Source organism: Solea senegalensis, linkage group LG8 (assembly GCF_019176455.1).
Source record: "Solea senegalensis isolate Sse05_10M linkage group LG8, IFAPA_SoseM_1, whole genome shotgun sequence".
NCBI lineage: Eukaryota > Metazoa > Chordata > Actinopteri > Pleuronectiformes > Soleidae > Solea > Solea senegalensis.
The window spans coordinates 23515932-23534544 of record NC_058028.1 but is presented as its reverse complement, the minus strand read 5'-3'; the positions used below and the strand labels follow the sequence as shown (position 1 = coordinate 23534544).

Here is an 18613-nt window from a genome sequence, read left to right as displayed (position 1 = left end):
TTATTTCTGGTGAAGCCAAGATGGCAATTTACGTCACCAGGAAAAAGAAAATGGAAAATGGTGTAGGGCAAGAAGTGGCCTCAGTGTGGTGCTGTAGCACCAAATGCAGACTGAGGCTGGAATTCAGTTTTTATAAAATGACGGGAGATGTGGAAACTTTTAAAAACATCCTTTGTTCTGTTGTTGAAGAAAAACTTCAATTTGCACATTTTCTTTGTGACTGATCTGTTTATTTTAATAATTATAATGATGTCTGCACTTTTTTTAACACCAGCACCTTAACACACCAATTACATGGTGCAATGTACATTTATCATCAGTCATCATCTACCGCTTTATCCTCCACCAGAGGGTCGCGGGGGGTGCTGTGCCAATCTCAGTTACATCGGGCGATAGGCGGGGTACACCCTGGACAGTTCGCCAGTCCATCGCAGGGCCACACACAGATAGAGACAAACAACCATTCACTCTCACACTCACTCCTACGGTCAATTTAGAGTGTCCAATTTACCTAATCCCCACATTGCATGTTTTTGGACTGTGGGAGGAAGCCGGAGAACCCGGAGAGAACCCACGCACACACGGGGAGAACATGCAAACTCCATGCAGAAAGGCCCTTGTTCCAACCGGGGCTCAAACCCAGGTCTTCTCACTGCAAGGCGAGAGTGCTAACCACTATACCACCGTGAGACCCATGTAAATTTATGTGAAATGTAAATAAAAGTGTTTTTGTAAAAATCTTCTTCTTCTTCTTCTTCTTGTCACTTGTTGTACAGACTGTAAAGCCCTTTGAGGCCACTTGTGTTTTTGATATTGGATGTATAAAAATATAATTGCATTGAATTGAAATTTACTTTTATATTTTTTTTTATTTAATTTCACTTTTTCAGCTCATACATAGGTTACACACTAGCTTAAATACATGTAAAACAAAATGAATCAAACAATGATTTTGAACTGGAAATTGATTTTTAATCAAATTGTGACCCTGGGAATTGGAATTGAATCCTGAGACTCTGAAAGAAAGTTACGTGTATTTTAAAAGACTGGATTAAGTTGTATTAACACAATACTAAATTTAGCAATAGAGTGACTCATCATCAACTGGAAGGTTGTCAGTATGACGTTAACCCTGGCAGGTTAAAAAAAGAAAAGTTAATTTTCAACAAGACATGGACTGCTAAATGTTTCTTTACAGCCATCAAAGTTAAAGCCGTGTGCTTAGTTTGTGGAACACAAGTTGCTATGTTTAAGGATTATAATCTGAATCGCTACTACGTGACCAAACACAAAGAGAAATACAAGAACTTTCTGATGAAGAGCGCACAAAGGAGTCGGAGGCAACATTAAGAATGATGTCCGTGGTTCTTTTCTTCTACAAGTGTCTCAGTGTAAGTTCAGGATTTATCATTATCTCCCTCCATATTTATTATCTTATCTATTATCTGTACCTCATTTTATTCATTTTAGCTGATGGTGTTTAAGTAGCAGCAGCAAAATAAAGGTTGTGTTGCAAAGGCCCATTTGTGCAGTCACTGGACTGAGTCATTGACAAGACCACACCAATGCAAGCAGATGAGAAACGTTCATTATAATGTTAACTTCTTCTATTGTACAGCTTTCTATGTGTGTGTGTGTGCGTGTGTGTGCGTGTGTGTGTGTGTGTGTGTGTGCGTGTGTGTGTGTGCGTGTGTGTGTGTTCCAGGTAGTAGGACCTAAATCTGCTTACACAGTCACAATATGGGACGTGTCTTCCTTATGGGGTCAAAATCAACTGCCCATAACATAAATGATTACATGTTAAGGTGAAGACACACATATGCTAATGTGTCCATGTGCAACTTCTATACTGTGAATGTTTGTGTGTGTGTGTGTGTTCGCACTGCTGTGTGTATGTGTACTCGCTCCCAGGTCTGTGTTACAGCCGTCCATTGTGAAAGAGAGTGTTGAGCAAGACGTTGACCCACCGGTGGAAACTAATCAGACACATTCTTTGGGATTAAACATCCAATTAACAATAAGGGAATCATTGTAGCCCTGTTCTCCTTGTGCGTCACAGTTAAAATGTTTTGTGTGTATGGGTGTTAGTGGTCGTGTTTTTGTGGGTGCTGTTGCTCAAAAAGCACTTTTTTGGGACTTTCATGCCACACAATGTACTTGTGTGATGCACTGCTCAGGTTCTAAATGACTGTCAGAGAAATTTAAAACATGCATTAAAACATGCACATGGTGCACATCACATGGTGTGTGTGTGTGTTCCATGGGGCGATGCTAGCTCAGTGGTAGAGGGAGTCATCGTTCAAAGGTTGTGGGTTCGATACCCGGTTCCACATGCCGATGTGTCCTTGGGCAAGTCACTTAACCCCACATTTCTCCTGTGTGTGAATGGGGAGACATAGATGTGCTGTGAGTGAACGGGTGAATGTACAGCAGCTTTGAGTGCTGTATAAATACAAACCTTTTATTTACAATTTTTGCAGTAAATGGCATAAACACTGACCTTGTCAGGACCAGTCCTCTTAGAGACCAAAACCTGGTCCCAATGAGTCAGAAACCAATTTCTGAGAAAGTTTAGACCTAAGCTGTGTGAACCACTTGTGGTTCAGTTAATAGCTAACCCTAACCTTTTAGGGTTAGTTATTACAGTTTCGTTGTCATCATCAGTCTCTTTGGTGCTTTTCTCACATCACCATTAGCAGTTTGTGCATTTCTCAAAACAGTTACTGCAAACTGCAAAACCTAGTGGATAACCTGCAAAAGCACGCCACTTGCTCAAAATGGATAGTCCATTCCTCAAAAGCAAGTATTCATGTCAATAAAACTGCCAGTGTCCTCAAAATGAAAAGTCTTCATACCATTGTGTATGAACAAGAGTCAAATGGCTTTGTCAAGTTTTCATTATGACACTTTATTCTCTCAGTGTTTTCCAATGCAAAAAAAGTTAGGGGAGTAAGTGAGTACAAGACACTGAATAAGTATGTTTCACATTTTTACTGTATATGCTTTTTGCAATTCTCCAGCATTGTGCAAAAGAAAAAGTCACTTATTTACAACAAACACAAGAAACAAATGTGAGCAATATAACAGTACATATTGTAACTGAGCATAGGTAAACCAGACATTCCTGTCTGTCTGGCCACATATTTTCATCTACATCACAACAGATATCATCCCTTGCAATGTAAGGGACAGTCACTCATCCCTGAGTGACTGTGAACAAGTGGCTTATCATTGGTTACACGTCCTCGTGAGTGAAAGCTGAAGTTCAGCTGAGAGCAATTGTTCAATTTAGGAGACATTTCCAGGAAACAATGATAAAGAAAGGTATAAAATGTGCTTGACAGAATTTGATAACTAGTTCAACAATTTTGTATGTAATGACTCAAGCAATGAAATGAAGGCTATTTATAGTTTTATTGGGAACGACTATTCAGCATCCATAAGTTAATTTTGACTGACGTGACATGAGCAAATGATAATGTTATAAAACAGCAGAGAATTGTATGAAAGGAGAAATGTCTACTATGATGAGCACACATGAATAAATGTTGTGGAGGTTGAACTAATAGTTCTGAGAATTTTCATTCTGATCTGAGAAAAGCACCAAAGCCACTGAGAAAAACTGTAATGTTACAGTTAGGGAAAAGGCATCGGTTACACTATCCAAATAAGCAGATTGCAATAGATATAAATATGTGTGTGAGTTTTTGTATTTGTGGCTTTATGGGGACCAAACATTATATAAACCATATGGAGTGAGAACATTTTGGCTGGTGCTCACATTTTTGAAGGGCTTTTTGGAGGTTAAGACCTGGTTTTAGGATGGGGGTAGCATCCTCAACTTTCACCAGAGTGGGAATCAGACTAGGCATGGTCCTTCCGGGACCGCCTCAGGTACCCCAACTCAGGACCAACATAGTCACACGGTTAGGATTAGGGTATGAGGTTAGGGAATGCAACATGTCTGGAAGTGTCCTCACTACGAATGCTGGGCAAGTGTGTGCGTGTGTGTGTGTGTGTGTGTGTGTGGGTCTAATAATTAGTGAGAAAAGCTGCTCCTAATAATGTAAGGTACTGTGTCGTCACTCTTCTCTTCTGTGAGTGTGTATATGCATCAGTGTGGCACGTGTCACAGTGAGGATGAGGATTAGTGAGGCTCAGGGCCTGTTGCTCCACTTCCATGATTACTACTGCTGTCTGCTGCCATATGGGGTGGGGGTGCCAAGCTACTGTATCACACTACACACACACACACACAGAAAGTTAGAATAGACCACATGTATATTGTTGACTTACAAAATTTGCGTTACATAGGTTTCAGTGCCATTCACCCATTCACTATATTAGTGAGTGTTTCATAATAGTGTGGAATCTGGATCTACAGATACAGCTGCTTATCTTATTCCAGGTGTATGAGTATGAGAGCAGGAGCCCACCTGCTGGTTTCTGCAGTGGATTAGAGATGTGTGCAGGACACACACATGCACTCAGCAGGGAAATTGATCAAGATGTCATTTACAGATGAACCCATGAATGAGCTGGTGCTTCCCTCTCTTTTACTTCCCTATTCCCCCCAGAGTCTGGCACAATTTGGGGTGCTGAATATGAAATAGCAAGGTGTGAGTGGGTGTGTCCGTCTGTTTTCCCCTGTCTGTCAGTGTGAGTTACATTACATTACATTACATTACATGTCATTTAGCAGACGCTTTTATCCAAAGCGACTTACAAAAGTGCATTTAAACATTTGGGTACAAATAAGAGCTAGAAGTAAGTAAGAGCTTCAAGTAGAACAAACTATGAAGTGCTAGTCATAAGTGCAATGTACAAGTTTTTTTTTGTCATCTTAGTTGGGGTAGAGTCGGAAGAGATGTGTTTTTAGTCGGCGTCGGAAGATGTGGAGCCTTTCTGCTGTCCGGATGTCGATGGGGAGATCGTTCCACCATTTGGGAGCGAGGACAGTGAACAGTCTCGAGTTCTGCGAATGCCTCTGCGATCCTCTCAGTGAGGGGGCAGCGAGCCGGTTTGTCGATGCAGAGCGGAGTGGGCGGGCTGGGGTGTAGGTTTTGAGTGAGTGGGTGTGTCTGTCTGTTTTCTGTCAGTGTGAGTGGGTGTGTGTCTCTGTTTACCCTGTCTGTCAGTGTGAGTGGTGTGTCCATCTGTTTTCCCCTGTCTGTCAGTGTGTGGGTGTGTCCATCTGTTTTCCCTGTCAGTGTGTGTCTCTGTTTCCGTGTCTGTCAGTGTGAGTGGGTGTGTCCATCTGTTTTCCCTGTCTGTCAGTGTGAGTAGGTGTGTCTGTTTTCCCCTGTGAGTCTGTCCCTGTCTGTCAGTGTGGTGGTGTGTGTCTTTTTGTCTGTCAGTGTGAGTGGATGTGTCTGTCTGTTTTCCCCTGTCTGTCAGTGTGAGTGGATGTGTCTGTCTGTTTTCCCTGTCTGTCAGTGTGATGTGTCTGAGTGTGAGTGGATGTGTCTGTCTGTTTTTCCCTGTCTGTCAGTGTGAGTGTGTGTCTGTCTGTTTCCCTATCTGTCAGTGTGAGTGGGTGTGTCTGTCTGTTTTCCCCGTGTCAGTGTGAGTGGGTGTGTCCATCTGTTTTCCCTGTCTGTCAGTGTGTGGGTGTGTCTGTCTGTTTCCCTGTCTGTCAGTGTGAGTGGGTGTCTGTCTGTTTACCCTGTCTGTCAGTGTGAGTGGATGTGTCTGTCTGTTTCCCCTGTCTGTCAGTGTGAGTGGTCTGTCTGTTTTCCCCTATCTGTCAGTGTGAGGGTGTGTCTGTTTTCCCCTATCTGTCAGTGTGAGTGGGTGTGTCTGTCTGTTTTCCCCGAGTCTGTGTCGTCTGTCAGTGTGGTGGGTGTGTCCATCTGTTTTCCCCTGTCTGTCAGTGTGGCCGGTGTGTCTGTCTGTTTACCCCTGTCTGTCAGTGTGAGTGGGTGTGTCTGTCTGTTTTCCATGTCTGTCAGTGTGAGTGGGTGTGTGTCTGTTTCCCCTGTCTCTGTCTGTCCCCTGTCTGAGTGTGAGTGGGTGTGTCTGTCTGTTTTCCCTCTGTCAGTGTGAGTGGGTGTGTCTGTATCTGTCAGTGTGAGTGGGTGTGTCTGTCTTTTCCCTGTCTGTCAGTGTGAGTGGGTGTGTGGGTGTGTCTGTCTGTTTTTCCCCGTCTGTCAGTGTGAGTGGGTGTGTCTGTCTGTTTTCCCCTGTCTGTCAGTTTGAGTGGGTGTGTCTGTCTGTTTTCCCCTGTCTGTCAGTCTGGCCGTGGAAACCCCGTTATCTATTTTCTGTCAAATACTTCTGTAGATTTTTTTATTTAATTTTAAAAATGTCTCATTTTACTTTAACTTAAGTATGCTTTTTTGAAAGTAGCATACTTCATTACGTTTTAAATCATATCCATTACTGAGTAAAAAGAAATTGGCCTGAATTATTATTATTTCTTAAATAAATAAAAATCACACACTTTGAATTGGTGCTAATTAAGGTCCCTGAGTGAGTGGCATTTCACTGATACATGTGTCTGCATATTTTAATTTGTAAAGGTTTACCTTTAATTAAAAACAATTCATGTGAGATTTGTATCTTTGTCCTTTTTGCGCGACACAAGAAAAAACCCCGACCTTGTTAGAAAAAGTACATTTTAAACACGCTACTTTTTTACTTTAATTGGATTACATTTTTAGAGATTCTAGTACTTTTAATTGCACTTAAATACAATTTGATCAAAATTGTGGTACTTTTACTTGAGTAGAATATTTCAGTACCTCTGCTTCCAACTCACCGGCTGCAGTTTATCCACCTGTTTAAAAGCCTGTTTGTTCTTCATGGTTACGGGTTACAATACTGATGTACTTTTCTTACAGTGATGCTTAAAACTTTGAGAAATATTCATATGGTTGGTTATGAAATACATAAGTACATCACTATATAGACTTATCCAAATCACATACATACATCTGCATTACACAACTACTACATAATACACAAAGAGATACACTATACACTGGTTGCACATACGTTCACATCATAGATGTTAATGACAGGGTCTTTAAAAAATAACCCTGAACAGTATTGGAACTATAAACCATCGCTTTACAAGAGATGTAAGTGCTGTGCAAAGGGACAAGGTCTGGACTCATGCAGAGTAATCCTCACATCACTTTAATGAGGAATGCTGACCCTGATACTCACACACACACACACACACACACACACACAGTCAGCTTTGCATGACTTCAGAGGACATTACATTGACTTAAATTCATTTCCTGGACACTTACTCTAACCTTAACCACAACCTAATCTTAACCTTACCCTAACCTCATACTAACCAGACAACTGGTCTTCACCGTATGTGATGGAGACTTGAGTAATATCTGGAACACACACACACACACACATGAATAACCACATCTAAAGTATTCTCTCAGAAACAACACATACAGTTGTAACAGAAACATCCACAGAGCTCAGACTACATCCCTGCGTGCCTCCTTCCTATGCACTTCCCCATCTGTGCCACTTATTTCTGTCCTGCTTTTTTTTTTTAGCATCGCACTACTTTGCTTTTCCTTCCTTCCTTCCTTCCTTCCTCCTCCAGGTCCCTCTCATTATAAGCAGCACATGCTCTCAGTCTGTCACTCAGCCTCTCCACATACACACACACACCACTGTGGGCCCCATCGCTCCCAGGTTACCTTATCAATAATGATCAGTCCACCCTGTGCAGTGCAGGTCCTGCTCTCTGAGCACTCGCCTCTCTCCATCCACCCTCGTCTGTCAGTCTGGCCACAAACCCCTCTTTCCTCCCTTTATCCCGAGGTAAGATACTTACTTTTCAGATAAAGCATATTATGATAAATCGGCTGAACTCTGTGCGTGTGTGTGTGTGCACGTGTGTCTCTGTGTAAACTGTCACTCACACACTCTCTCCTACACACACACAAACATAACAAAAAGCAACATGATGTCAGTGGTACAGAGGGAATAGTGTTTGTGTTCTTGTTTGTGTGTCTTTGTGAGGACCAAAAAAACTTATCAACCATATTAGGAGGTAAGACACTTTGGGACAATGAAGACTTTTTTCTGGTCCTCACAACTGTAAAGGGCTCTTTAATGGATAAGATCTGGCTTTAAAGGTTAGGATTTGGGAAAAATCTCTTTTTAGTATAAGTCTACATTTGGTGCACAGAAGTCTCCTCTGACAGTATGCTACTCATCCAAATGAAAAAACAAGAGTGAATGCAAATACCATTTTGGTGTAAAGCCACCCACAAACGAAAAGTCTCCGGCAGAACGGCAGTGAGAAAGGCTTTTAACTGGAATAACAATAACAATACTAATAATAAACTAAATGTTCCATACTTCAGTGATATTACTGAAAGACCCAAAACAAAAGACTTGTTGTCATCTTCTAATCAAACGTCTTTCTGTTGTCAGTCATTGTCAGAGCCTCATGGAGCACAATCATCACTGTATGAATCCCATGTCTATTAAAATGGATCTAGAGGCAGAAACCAGGTACACACACAGGCACACGATTAACATGTTTTCATCATCACACAAAGTAACAATGCTCTAAACATGTGGTAACACATACAGCTTGTCCTGTGCCTGACACTCTATCAAAATGATGACTTGGTTAAATATATGAGTCCAAGCTTTTATTGATTGATTGATTGATTTTTTCTTCTTTTCAGTGTTTCACCATTTAAAAACTGAAAAGGCTACTGAAACATTCAATATCACACATAATTATCTACACATAATTCTCTATAACTGTGTTGAATGTGTCCTCACATGAAGGACGAGAGGATACATATTTCCTATGGAAATGAAAGGAGGGCAACAGTGCAGCATATGGAGGAGTGGGATGGAAGGTGAGGTCAGTGAGCGGAGTGAAAAACAAGTTTGGAGGAAATGAAAATACAATGTCTGTGTTTGCGTGGGACATGAATGCATGTTTGTTTCAAAATGTGTTTATGAAATGCTCTGTGTGTGTGTGTGTGTGTCTGAGTTCATGTGTGTGTTGTGTAGGAGCTGGATTAGATGTCCTAAGCCTCTTATGTGCTGGTTGTCCTTAATTTGTTTCTGCTCTGGGTCCTAGTGCCTCCCACCAAGCAGCAGTCGTCCTTCACCACATCAAACTATCCACACAACAAATGTCACGCAACAATCAAATACATATACAATAAACCATGCACTACAGCCTTATAGCCTATGTAATCATGTCTATGCAAAGAAAGATTCTGAATCATGTAAATGACTGAATAAAAGTGAACATACCAGTCAATGCTCCTGTTTACTACAAATAAATGAATAAAGAAAAAACAACAACAACAACAATTTGCTTCATCCATTATAGCCGAACACTGTCTTTGTTCTGAGTTGTTGTTCTGAGTTGTTTGATATAACTTACAATGTAGCTAAGTATTCACTGGCTTTGCAGTGCCCATGGGCCCATAGGGTTCGCCAATCCTGGTCCGATCTGAACCAAACTTGCTAGGATTGATGACAGTCCGGCCCTGAACACGTCTATATGAAAAGATTCATTTTCAAATACAGCACCCCCTGGTGACAGCAGACAGAATTACACTTATAGTTTTTGATGCTGCTCCAACAGGGATTGTTGAATCCACTTGAAACTTAGTTTGTGGGACCCCAGACCCTTCCTCAACATGTCCGTAAAAGGTCACCTCCCGACAGGAAGTGGAACGCAGGGCCGGCTCTACCTAATTTTGTGCCCTAGGCGAGATTGTGTGTGTGTGTGTCCACGAGCGTGTGTGTGGGGTGGAGTGGCTCAGTGGTTAAGACTGGTACCCTGTGTGCGAAAGACATCATAGTCGCAGGTTCGATTCCACCCCTGGCTGATTGTACTCGATTCAATTGTAAGTCGCTTTGGATAAAAGCGTCTGCTAAATGACATGTAATGTAATGTAATGTCGCGCTCAAAAGTGACTGTATACTAGTCACTAGTCGTCTCGCGGCGCCCCTCCAGCAGATGGCGCTCTAGGCGACCGCCTATATCGCCTATGCCAAGAGCCGGCCCTGGTGGAACGTAAAGTCTTACATTGTCCGATTGACACAAAACCAGATATGTGAGTTACAGGACCTTCCCTGAATATGTTTACGGAGACGCCGTTGACCGAACAGGAAGTCGGCCATTTTAAACAGGAAGTGCCTTCTAACTTTGCCGTACGTTGTCCGATTTGCACGAAACCTTATATGTGAGTGATGGGACCTTCCCTGAAAATGTTTACGGAGACGCCATTGGCTGAACAGGAAGTCGGCCATTTTAAACAGGAAGTGACCTCTAACTTTGCCATACGTTATCCGATCTGCACACCACCCTGTATGTGACACCTGGGACCTGTCCTGAGCATGTCTGCAAAAGATGACCTCCCAACAGGAAGTGGAATGCCCAAAACAGGAAGTAAACTCTAAGATTGTCCGATCTGCACAAACACTTGATATTTAAAGGCCACATAGACCAGAAGCTCCAATTAACGCTGCATTTGTGTGTGTGTGTATCTGCGTCATGACCTCGTTTATGAAACCCTAAAGTTTCAGAACAAACAGTTCAGCCACTGCTGAGAAAATAGGTTTTTATTGTTTTCCTGGGCTCTGCGAAGCGGATCGGCACTTCCTTAATTTGATGTCGTCATCAGAAATCCTCACCACTCCTCTCACCACCGTAGCACCTCCTGGTGCGGCACAAGTCCGGGCACATCCGGTTGCGTACATTCAACCGCAGAAGAAGAAGAACTACTCTCATTGTAGCTGCTGAGATGCAGAGCATCCACCGTGCCAGAGGGGGAGCTGTGTATCTGAGAGCTGGCCTATCTATTACGTCACTTCCAGGTACCTGGCCAATCACAGGACAGTGGGAAAGCTCTCGTTGACACAGTCTACATTCTGGGGGTGTGATTTTGGTCTGAAACAGCGCGGCTGACGAGAGCGTCAGTGAGGAAATATTTTGATCGGCTCGTTTGCAGCGATTAGGAGGTTTTTAATCATGAAAACAAGTTAATATATGTAAGTAGACTTCCATAACTAACATATATGTGTGACCATGAAAACAAGTTAATATATGTAAGTAGACCTCCATAACTAACATATATGTGACCATGAAAACAAGTTAATATATGTAAGTAGACCTCCATAACTAACATATATGTGTGACCATGAAAACAAGTTAATATATGTAAGTAGACCTCCATAACTAACATATATATGTGACCATGAAAACAAGTTAATATATGTAAGTAGACCTCCATAACTAACATACATGTGACCATGAAAACAAGTTAATATATGTAAGTAGACCTCCATAACTAACATATATATGTGACCATGAAAACAAGTTAATATATGTAAGTAGACCATAACTAACATATATGTGATGAAAACAAGTTAATATATGTAAGTAGACCTCCATAACTAACATATATATGTGACCATGAAAACAAGTTAATATATGTAAGTAGACCTCCATAACAACATATATGTGACCATGAAAACAAGTTAATATATGTAAGTAGACCTCCATAACTACATATATGTGACCATGAAAACAAGTTAATATATAAGTAGACCTCCATAACTATATATATTGTGACCGTGAAACAAGTTAATATATGTAAGTAGACCTCACATAACTAACATATATATGTGACCATGAAAACAAGTTAATATATGTAAGTAGACCTCCATAACTAACATATATGTGACCATGAAAACAAGTTAATATATGTAAGTAGACCTCATAACTAACATATATATGTGACCATGAAAACAAGTTAATATATGTAAGTAGACCTCCATAACTAACATATATGTGACCGTGAAAACAAGTTAATATATGTAAGTAGACCTCCATAACTAACATATATATGTGACCATGAAAACAAGTTAATATATGTAAGTAGACCTCCATAACTAACATATATATGTGACCATGAAAACAAGTTAATATATGTAAGTAGACCTCCATAACTAACATATATATGTGTGACACAAGCTTTCAATGTCGCCTTTAAGACAAGGGAACTTCCCTGAACACGTTTACATGCATTTGACCGAACAGGAAGTCAGCCATTTTAAACAGGAAGTGCCCTGTAACTGAAGCGCTCTTACCCATTTATTCACCACGCGCGGTACTAGTTATTTTTCTCATTATTCTTATTCTTATTCTAATTCTTATTATTATTGGTGAATGAATGGATGAATGGACGGAAGGGAGCATGATGGGGATCAGAAGGGGATTTAACCGCAGAACAACGCAGTCTTTGTGCTGCTGTCTTTAATCCGGCCTGTTCACCCCCTCTGCCGTCTCACTCCCCACACACAAACACGCACGCACGCACACGCACTAACGCGCACACACACGCACACACACACACTGTTTTAGGAGGCCCGCATAGTGTGTCATATGCACAGGAAAAGACACAGATAAATATGATTTATTATTGGAGACATGTTATGAACCTATAGTTATTCCATGACCAACGAGGAGAGAGGACACAACACACAACACAGTTTACTGTTCACATAAAATCATTGAATGAGTGCGTTAGTCACACGTGAATGTTTGTGTCAGTTTAATGACAATACAACTTCTTGTTTTCAGTCAATTATTATTTGAATTTGAATTATATAGTCTTTACTAAATCATTATCATCGCTATGAATACAGTATATATGCGCGTGTGCACGAGTGAGCGGAGCGCGCGCCTACGAATGAGAGAGCGAGAAAGAGAGAGAGAGGGAGGAGGGCTCTGGGTGTCTACTAGGTTAAGAAGTGACTTGTAATTAGTCAGTCTCTTGTTGCTCGCCGCACTTGTCCACTCTGCAGCTCCACATTCTCCTCTTCCTCCTCTTCCTCCTCAGGGAGCCCACAGCAGGAGCCGCAGCAGCAGCACGAGCAGCATACACTGCAGGAGGCCTGACCTCTCACCTGGAGACGTGATGCGGTTCGCCTCTTTCTTCAGGCTTCATCATATTTGATAAGTCATGTTTTCAGTCAGCTGGTAGTTGTTAGTGAAACATTATAGTAACTGTTATACTTCAGAATCATTTGTGCTGAGTTCACGCGTCAGGTGGACACACGCGCGCCACAACTATAACAACAACAAAGTTACAGACGATCAAGAAGAGAGAGAGAGAGAGAGAGAGAGAGAGAGAGTGTGAGAGAGAGAGAGAGAGAGAGAGAGAGACCCCTGGACACCAGGTCAGAAACGAGGAGAGAGAGAGAGAGAGGGGACAGAGAGAAAGAGAGAGAGAGAGAGAGAGAGAGAGAGAGAGAGAGAGAGAGAGACCCCTGACACCAGGTCAGGGAAGAGAGAGAGAGAGAGGGGACAGAGAGAGAGAGAGAGAGAGAGAGAGAGAGAGAGAGAGAGCGGGTTGTTTTAAAGGCTGCAGGAGGAATGATGTCCTACATTAAACAACCACATTACGCGGTGAACGGGTTAACGCTGTCCGGCCCGGGCATGGATCTGCTCCACACCGCCGTGGGATACCCCAGTAAGTCCCAGCCTCACTCTGTCACTCTGTCACTGTGTTGTTTTTCTGGCTTTAAATTGTGAAATTTCTCTTCAGTCGTTCAGTCTAAAGTGTTTGGATGAATGTAGGGTGAATGGATGAAGTGGCTTCTAGTTTTTAAATTTTTATTTTAACATAAATGACAGGCTGCATGTGTTTATGTGTGCGAGCATCACATGTGTTCACCTGACCTATACATTCAGAGGATTACACAGAAACAACAACGACGTGAGCGTGTGTGTGACTGGAGACGCAGACACGTAACCTATTTACACCACGATGCTACATTTATGTTGTTTATTTTGAATCCATGTTTCGATGTTTGACATGAGCAGCATCTGTCATCCCAGAGAAGAGAGTTTGACACTGATAATAATCTAATTTAATCTGTAATGTGGAGGAACTTTAGTTTAGATGTAAATATAGATGTAACTGTTTAAATGGGTTCAGTTAGTGCCCGGAAACATCCCATCATTTCATTTCATTTCACATTTATATTTCGTTTAACTTTGATCAAAACTCAAAAATAAAATAATTATACCATCAAAATGGTCGAAAAACTTTTAAATTAGAATGAATTATTAATAGTTAAAAATCGATCGTAACTGACATTGTCTGTTAAATAGTTAGGGCACCGCACTGTGTCTTTTAAATAGCATTTGTTGTAAATATTATTGTTATTATTATCATTATTATTGTTGTTGTTATTATTATTATTGTTATTATTATTACTATTAGCATTATTATTATTAGCATTATTATTATTTTATTGTCATTATTTTAATATCATCATTATTATTATTTTATTATCATCATTATTATTGTTATTATTATTATTACTATTATCATTATTATTATTATTATTATTATTATCATCATCATCATTATTATTGTTATTATCATTATTATTATTATTATTATTTCAGCAGCATTTTTCTCCTGCGCCACAGTTAATTAGTTATTTCATTTTTTTTCTTTTGGTACTTTATTTATAAATGCTTTTTGCATACCTGCTCATGCCTGTGCCATTGGTAAAAACATTATAAAACATTAGAACAATGCTTTATTACTTCTTGTAGGCACGCCGCGTAAACAGCGACGGGAGCGCACCACCTTCACGCGCGCTCAGCTGGACATCCTGGAGGCTCTGTTTGCCAAAACGCGCTACCCAGACATCTTCATGAGGGAGGAGGTGGCTCTCAAGATCAACCTGCCCGAGTCCAGGGTCCAGGTACCACGTGACACATATACTTTTTCCTCTTTTCTCTCTCTCTCTCTCTGTTCTCTCTCTCTGTCTGTCTGTCTCTCTCTCTCTGTTCTCTCTCTCTCCCTCTTTGTCGCTCTCTGCACGTGCATATACGTCACACAGATGTTTTAAAGCAGCTTTTACACAGTTTACTCAGCGATCGCTCTTCGCTGTAACGCTGACTCTATAGTTCCTGTTCCAGGTGTGGTTTAAGAACCGTCGTGCCAAGTGCCGGCAGCAGCAGCAGCAGAGCACGGGTCAGTCCAAACCCCGCCCTCCTAAAAAGAAGGCGTCCCCCGCTCGTGAGTCCAACACTGAAGCCAGTGCCAACGCCACCAGTGGACCTTACAGCCCTCCGCCCCCTCCTCCAGGCAACGCCATCACCCCTAGTTCCAGCTCAGCTGGTGCCACGGTGTCCATCTGGAGTCCAGCGTCCATCTCCCCGCTGCCTGACCCTCTGTCTGTGTCCACCACCCCGTGTATGCAGCGCACCACCACCTACCCCATGACCTACAGCCAGGCCCCGGCCTACAGCCAGAGCTACGCAGGAACCTCCTCCTACTTCACTGGCCTGGACTGCAGCTCCTACCTGTCCCCCATGCACCCGCAGCTGTCGGGCACCGGAGGAGCCCTGAGCCCCATCACGGCCTCCTCCATGGGCGGGCCTCTCAGCCAGTCCCCCGCCTCCCTCTCCTCACAGAGCTACACCGCTGCCTCGCTGGGATTCGGAGCCGTCGACTGTCTAGACTACAAGGATCAAGCTGCCTGGAAGCTCAATTTCAATGCTACTGACTGTCTGGACTACAAAGACCAGAACTCCTGGAAGTTCCAAGTCTTGTAAACAACAGCACGTGGGGCACGGGTGTGAAGTAGATGGAAGAGAAGTTGGGACACGTGAATCAGTTCATGTCTAATCAACTCGAATAATCTTTGTTTTTGAAGTGAATTCATGTGTTGATGCTTCTCTTGTAATGAACACATGAAAACTGCGTTTCTAACTTCAACAACAATCAGCAGTGAAATCAAACAACATCTTTAGAATAAAATCATTTTACAACTTTTAAGTGAGCAAAGAAAAAAAAACAATTTAGCTTCTGGATAATGGATATTTTGTTTGTTCTTATGTTTCTTTGGTTTAATTGATTTGAACCAATTGTTTCAAAGTAAAATGTTGAACTAAATGTTCGCAGCATACAATCAAAAGGTTAAACTAATGTGATCCCACACTTGTGTATTTATTTCTTCCTCCTAAAGTTGGTCTTTGTACTTTCTGTGATGTATTATTTCTCTTCTAAAAAAGAAAGAAGCTGCTTCTCATCACCAATGTTATTCAAAAAAGACAAAAAAAAAGCGTTGAGACAAACTCAAAGTTCATTTTCAGGCACTGACAAGAGACTGCACGAGCTCACCAACCCGTGAACACTGTAGCAGACAGAAGCTGATGGTTCCAGCCCTGATGGTGTGATGGAGAAGAGAAGAGCTGCCCTTGAGCATGGCTGTAGTAAAAAACACCCGTGGACTGTTTGTGTAACAGGATCATTTCCACTTCATTTGAACCACAATGGTCACACGGCGTGAGGAGATGACTTCATCTCACATAACGTTGCTGACATATGTGATGGTGAGAGAGAGAAAGCTCTCTGCTGTTGCTTCCACGTCACTGCGCTCCAAAGAGAATTCAAGGGGGCAATAACACCAACTCCCGCTACATGACACACACACACACACACACACACACACACACACACACACACACACACACACACACACACACACACACACACACACACACAGTTAGTGGGAAACAGAAGTGCCATTAACATTACAACCGTGTGTAATCCTGAGGTTGGAAACACATGAGTTCTGACTGCAAATGGAATGATGGGATGCAGCGTGAGCTCGAGCCAGTAAATATGTGATGAGCACCACTTTAATGTTTGATGTTTGTATGTTTTTCATATTCTTAATCAAAAAGTTTCTTAAAAAAATCTTGTGAATTGAAATAATAATTGTGGTCAATTGACATTATTGTCAGTATTATTATTACTCTCATTGTTATTAATATTATGTTGTCAGCTGACATGGACATTGCTAATATTCTCTTTCTAGAAAACTGCCAACTTTTTATTTTTCTGGTTTCTGCTTCTTGACTTTATTATTGTTATTATTATTATTATTGTTCTTTTTTCAAACTCAGGGGTTTATCCAACACATGTAGCAGTGATAGGATGCTTCTTTACCATTTACTGTCATTTTCCTGTTTGCATTATACTTTAACTTTCTCTGAATGAATTATTTTGTCTCCTGTGTTTGACCAGTATCACCACGACCACACTATAGCTCTGATGTCATTAAACACATTCATTAGAGACCTGTGGTGACTGAGCTCTGTCTATTTGTACACTGAACACTGGCTGTGAGCTTGAAATCAGATCATCTCTTTATAACGCTGCCATTTTGAGCGCGTTCCACTAATCCATCCACGTAAGAGATAGAATACACATTAGAACTCAACACTCCAGTAGCCTCACAATGACGTGCACGTGATGGGCAGATTATTTTTGGATGGCTAAATGTTTCTGTGAGTGTTCCTGCTTCACACAAAGATGGTGCAACTAGAATCACAATAGGTTTCGATAATGAGGATCATAATCATTATTGTCATAATTATTATAATAATAATAAAAGTAAATAACAGCAGAAAAAGCGTACAAAGTAAGGACATTTGTGTTGTTGTGTATAACAATGCTTCGTATATAAATCTTTTACCGTTGGAAGGCCTGTTTTAATGTGTCTTCTTGTCTGGGTAGATCTTTCTCGTCCTGCAAACCTTGACTGCAAATCTGTGACAGTTCCAACAGTTCCTAAGTGCTGACAGTTTAGTAAGTTTTTCACGCGCGTGCAGCTCACTCTCACTCTGCTGCTCACCCCACAAATGCATTTCCTTACAAATGAGATGCCATTAAAAAAATCCCAGTTGATTGAAGAAGAAAGAAATATATATATATGAATAAAAAAACAAGAAATAATCCAAAACCAAACCACTTTGTTACACCCACAAAAATAATTGAAACCATTGTTCTGTTATCTTTTTTGTAACTTTATTGTTTTAGTTTTATTTTGAAACAGTAGTTAGAAAATGGCAGTGCCTCAATATTCTATTCAAATTCAGATCAAACACATCTTGAATGACATCGCAAATGAAAGTAAATCACATCTTAAGTAAATACACTTTATATGCCTCTGTAAACCATGTTTAACTGTAACTGTAGTAATTGTCCATTTTGTTTCAGTGCAAACAAATATCGCTCTGAGACACAAATCAAACGCTTCTGTAGACACCAGCATGCAGTCTTACAGTTACACCATTTTCTTTTTCTTTTTTTTTCTCATCACTACTCTGTTTTTGATGTTTGTCTCTTTATTGCACTGTTTTACTGTCACTAACTCTATATGTCTTGTTTCGTATGTGGTTTATTCACAAATGTCACTCTATGTTTGTTTGTAAATGTAAAAAAATAAGAAAATCAGAATAACATATTAAATACTCAACAATCCGTTCATTCAATCACTTATTTCAACATTTATTTCAAAAACGAAAAGCAAGTAGATAAACACAACAAAATAACGAGTTCTTTTTAATCAATTTTTTCATTATTTCTCTCTGCTGTGGAAAAGTCTCCAAATCCAATGACCTCTCTGAGCAACACGTGCCTCTTTTAAATGAAATGTTTGTCAATGAAACGACAACCAGCGGGTTATACTTTCTACACTCGTGTCATAATATGCGGTGAAAATGACACGCTTCTGATTCAGACTCTCGTTTTTCCCACATTGGACACGTTATGAT

The 18613-nt window shown here is 41.0% G+C and overlaps 1 protein-coding gene and 1 long non-coding RNA gene across 2 annotated transcripts; both read left to right on the top strand.

Annotated features, from left to right (window-relative positions):
* Positions 1–7258: 7258 nt before the first annotated feature.
* LOC122773736 lies at positions 7259–9321 on the top strand. Its single transcript, XR_006360915.1, has 2 exons — positions 7259–8499; positions 8679–9321. It is a non-coding gene; the product is annotated as an uncharacterized LOC122773736 (long non-coding RNA).
* Positions 9322–13326: 4005 nt separating this feature from the next.
* On the top strand, positions 13327–17132 carry LOC122773881 (homeobox protein otx5-A-like). The gene is made up of 3 exons (XM_044032859.1): positions 13327–13499; positions 14597–14748; positions 14966–17132. Exons 1-3 carry the CDS (start codon positions 13403–13405, stop codon positions 15602–15604), a joined length of 888 nt encoding a protein of 295 aa, XP_043888794.1. The 5' UTR covers positions 13327–13402; the 3' UTR covers positions 15605–17132.
* The last annotated feature ends 1481 nt before the right edge of the window (positions 17133–18613 follow it).

Coding starts and splice junctions, on each gene's coding strand:
- LOC122773881 (XM_044032859.1), top strand. CDS start 13,403: ATGATGTCCTACATTAAACAACCACATTACGCGGTGAACGGGTTAACG. Junction 13,500..14,596: donor CACCGCCGTGGGATACCCCA/GTAAGTCCCAGC, acceptor TACTTCTTGTAG/GCACGCCGCGTAAACAGCGA. Junction 14,749..14,965: donor TGCCCGAGTCCAGGGTCCAG/GTACCACGTGAC, acceptor TTCCTGTTCCAG/GTGTGGTTTAAGAACCGTCG.